The sequence below is a fragment of the Rhagoletis pomonella genome, unplaced genomic scaffold, assembly GCF_013731165.1.
Source record: "Rhagoletis pomonella isolate Grant_MI unplaced genomic scaffold, Rhpom_1.0 Rhpom_scaffold_00006, whole genome shotgun sequence".
Taxonomy (NCBI): Eukaryota; Metazoa; Arthropoda; class Insecta; order Diptera; family Tephritidae; genus Rhagoletis; species Rhagoletis pomonella.
In genome coordinates this window covers 65,041,857-65,046,287 of record NW_023458560.1, presented here as the reverse complement: position 1 = coordinate 65,046,287, position 4,431 = coordinate 65,041,857, and the positions used below count along the sequence as shown (strand labels likewise).

Genomic DNA, 4,431 nt, shown 5'->3' with positions numbered 1-4,431 from the left:
AGAGGATAACTGGTTTGGGACTGTGGAATATGCTCTCCTATATATGTGTACATACATACACCTAATATTCTCTCTTACATACATACACCTAATATTCTCTCTTATGTATTACTTGCATGCTTTATTACTGTTTTGCATATTTTATGTATCTACGGTAGTCAGTACATGCTTTAACCTAATAAAGTTAGTCTTGAAATAGAGCTCATGAACGTCGGTTGTTTTATTCGCAAACGTTACATGGTGGCAGCGGTCCAAGTGCCCTACGCTGATCGAAGCAGTTACGCAATAAACGACTACTAAAACATAATAGCGCATTTAGCAATGCCCACAGAAAACGCGGAAAACGGCCCGGTTAAGATTAGCACAAGCAGCTTTACGGTACGGTCGCCTGATGCCTTTACGTTTAGCAATCCCGGAGAGTGGCCAAGATGGCTCCGGCGATTCGAAAGATTCCGAATCGCGTCGAAATTGGATAAATCTTCAGAGGATGAACAAATCAACACGCTGGTCTACCTGATGGGAGATCAGGCAGACAATATATTTCTGTCATTTACTTTGTCAGCCCAAGATAAAAGGCTGTACGCTAAAGTGGTGAACGCTTTCACAAACCATTTTGTGCTTAAGACAAATGTTATATATGAGAGGGCGAAATTTAACCTTCGCAACCAACTTGAAGGTGAACTCATCGAAGATTTTATAACGGACTTATATCTATTGTCTGAAAATTGCAACTATGGTACACTCAGGGAAGAGATGATCCGCGACAAAATTGTGGTTGGCGTGCGGGATCGAAAGCTGTCGGAGAAACTACAATTGGTGACCGATTTGACCTTAGAAAAAGCAGTCGCGGAGGTGAGACAGCACCAGGCTGTTAGAAAACAACAAATTGAGCTGACTTCTTCTATACACAAACTCACCACGGCATCGTCGGTCAGCAACTACAAAAGTGTTAAACAAAGAAATAGCACCGAAAACAAAAAACAATCGCAAAGCAATAACAGGTGCATGTGGTGTGGCTCTCACACAGTGCATGTGAAACAAATTAATTGCCCAGCAAAAGGGAAGAAATGCAATAAATGCAACAAGTTTAATCACTTCGCAAGTGTTTGCTTAGCAAAGGACAGGAAATCAAATGTAAATCAAATGCATACCGTGGACGCGAATTTTTTAGGAATGCTGTCGATAAACAACGTTGACAGTTACACGTCATGGAACGTGAACGTACTAATAAACAAAGTTGAAATGAATTTTATGGTCGACACGGGGTCGCCCGTCGACGTGATATCACACGAAATATTCAAGAACAAGTTCCGTAATACAAAACTAAACAGAGCAAATAGAATAATTACGGGTCCGGACGGTCGAAAATTAAACGTCGTCGGAAAATTTGAGGCTAACCTCAAATTTAATGGTACCGAAATAACAAATGAGGTATATGTTATTGACGGGTTGAGGAAACCGCTACTAAGCTTGAGCTCTAGCGCCAAATTGCGGTTAATATCAAAAAGTGAGCTACACAATACAAATATTAAAACAAACGACTTAAAACGCTCTAGTGTAGACATTCACAAGGAATATCCAATGCTTTTTAATGGACTGGGGTGTTTTAAGAAATTTGAATGCGAGATTAAGATTAAACGCGACGCGAAACCATTTCAAGTTTTCACAGCTAGACGCGTTCCAATTGCGCTAAAAGAAACCCTAAGAAAGAAACTTGATGAAATGGTCAAATTAAATGTAATAAAAAAGGTGGACGAACCTACTCCTTGGTGTGCTCCGCTCGTAATTGTTCCCAAGAACAACGGGGAGATTAGGTTATGTGTTGATCTAACGAAGCTAAACTCTGCTCTGGAGCGGGAAATCCATCCGATGCCAGTAGCTGATCACACACTGGCGCAGCTCTCAGGAGCGAAACTTTTTTCGAAATTAGATGCCAACTCTGGATTTTGGCAAATCAAGCTTAATGAGAAATCACAGCCTTTAACAACATTTTTAACGCCTTTTGGAAGATATTGGTTTTTGAGATTACCATTTGGCATTTCGTCTGCACCTGAAATATACCAGAAGCGAATGCAAATAATTCTGCAAGACATCACGGGCGTTGTATGCCAAATGGACGACATTTTGGTATTCGGTGCAAAGGCAAGGAGTCACGACGAGGCCTTACGCCAAGTTCTTAACAGACTGAAGGAAAATGGCGCCACGCTCAACAAAGATAAATGCGAGATTGGAATAACCTCCCTAAAGTTTCTGGGTCACTACATCGACGCAGAGGGAATTCGTCCAGGGGATTCAAAATTGAAAGCAATCGAGGATTACCCAACGCCAACGAACATCACAGAGCTTAAACGGTTTCTCGGTATGGTGAATTATCTTGGAAAATTTATCCCGTTTCTTTCAGATCTGAGTCAGCCTTTGAACGAACTACTGCGTGGCAATATTGCATATCAGTGGGATACGCCGCAGGAAACGTCATTTAACAAGCTTAAGGAAATGCTGATCAAGGCTCCTGTCCTGAAATTATACGACCCAAGGCACAAAACTATACTTTCATCAGATGCCTCGTCATATGGGCTCGGTTCAGTTTTACTACAGGTAGACGAAAACGAAACACTTCGGCCTGTAGCATACGCATCCAGAACGCTTTCTCAAGCAGAAAGAGGCTATGCGCAAATTGAAAAAGAAGCGCTGGCGATTACTTGGGCGGCTTGTGAGAAGTTCCCAGAACTGCTTACTGGGATAGACTTTTTCATTGAAACAGATCACAAACCGCTAATCGCCATTTTCACAACAAAAAATTTAGATGAGCTTACACCGCGCTTACAAAGGTTTCGCATGCGAATGATGCGCTACGTTTACGATATCTACTACACCGCGGGCAAGTATTTAGCCGCAGCCGACGCACTATCGCGTCACCCTTTGGACACGCAGGAAGACGAAAACAGCATAGAAGAAGACCTTCGTACATTTGTCAACAGTATAACAAGCGCTCTACCAGTTACACATTCCAAATTAGACAGCATCAGAAAATCTCAAAGTCGAGATGGTATATTAACTAAAGTAGCCAGCTATTGCCTAAGCGGTTGGCCAGATAGGTATAAAATCGAGCCTGAAGTTCGCCCGTACTATCACGACCGGTACAACTTGTCGGTGAATGACGAAATATTAATGCACAGCTGCAGTATTGTGATCCCTGTCGAACTCCGTCGCGAAATCCTGGAGCGAATACACGCTGGCCACATGGGAGTAGTTAAATGCAAAGCCAGAGCAAAGGAATGTGTGTGGTGGCCAGGATACACCAAAGATATTGAAGACTACGTGAAAAAGTGCTCAATATGTATCCAAAACGTAACCCCTCGACGGGAAAGCTGCATCTCTACCGAGACACCAGAGCGGCCTTGGCAAGTTGTGGGAATAGACCTGTTCTACCACAATTCCTCGTGTTATTTGATTGCGAGCGACTACTTTTCGAGATATCCCGAAATAGCTCGATTGGAGAACCAAACCACAAACTGTGTTATTAATCACATTAAATCTATTTTTTGCAGACACGGCGTGCCGGAAGTAGTGAGGTCTGATAATGGATCGCAGTTTCAAAGATTAAACCACTCTGCCTTTGCAATGTTTGCTAAGCAATGGGGATTCCAGCACATTACTTCATCTCCGCGATACCCTCAAAGCAATGGGTTTATCGAATCCATGGTGAAAACAGTTAAATCTCTCTTGAAGAAAAATGAAGATCCATATTTGGCGTTGATGGAGTATAGATCGACCCCGTTAGCCAATGGCCTATCGCCATCGGAAATGGTGATGGGCAGGAAGATTCGTACCACCTTAATAACTACTGACCAACAACTTCTCCCAAAATTTGAACTTACGTCAGCGATTTTAAAAGATAAAACACTTAAAACGAAACAAGCAGAAAACTACAATCGAAGACATGGCGTAATCCGGCGTGAGTCCTTTAAGGAAGGCGACGTAGTTTGGGTGCGCGATTTAGGCGTATGGGGGAAAATATTAAAACGTGGGGAAACACCACGGTCCTACATAGTATTCACTGATCGTGGTAATTTTCGACGTACCTCGTTTCACCTCGTTGCTGCTGGGTGCAAAGATTTGCCCTATGTACCTGGCGAAATAGGCGAGATGACAACAAAAGTTTCCACTACCCCACCGACTTCCTCAGAGGCCCCACAAACAGACATCGACACAATAGTAAAAGCTGCAACTACTAACCCGGAAGCAGATATTCCCCGATATGTAACAACGACAAGATCTGGACGGGTGATAAAACAACCAGAAAGGTTTACATCGTAAAATCATTGATTTCTGTTATTATCTTGAATTTTCAAATATTAAATAAAAGAGATACAAAATTTTATATACTTATATATATTTATATATACACATATATATATATTTATATATACA

At 42.0% G+C, this 4,431-nt stretch overlaps 1 protein-coding gene across 1 annotated transcript; it reads left to right on the top strand.

Moving 5' to 3' along the window:
• The first annotated feature begins 321 nt into the window (after positions 1–321).
• LOC118742040 (uncharacterized protein K02A2.6-like) lies at positions 322–4,317 on the top strand. Its single transcript, XM_036474008.1, has one exon. The coding sequence runs from the start codon at positions 322–324 to the stop codon at positions 4,315–4,317; it is 3,996 nt and encodes a 1,331-aa protein (XP_036329901.1).
• Positions 4,318–4,431: the final 114 nt, after the last annotated feature.

Bases quoted from the DNA above. Each gene is read 5' to 3' on its own strand.
- LOC118742040 (XM_036474008.1), top strand. From the start codon at position 322: ATGCCCACAGAAAACGCGGAAAACGGCCCGGTTAAGATTAGCACAAGC.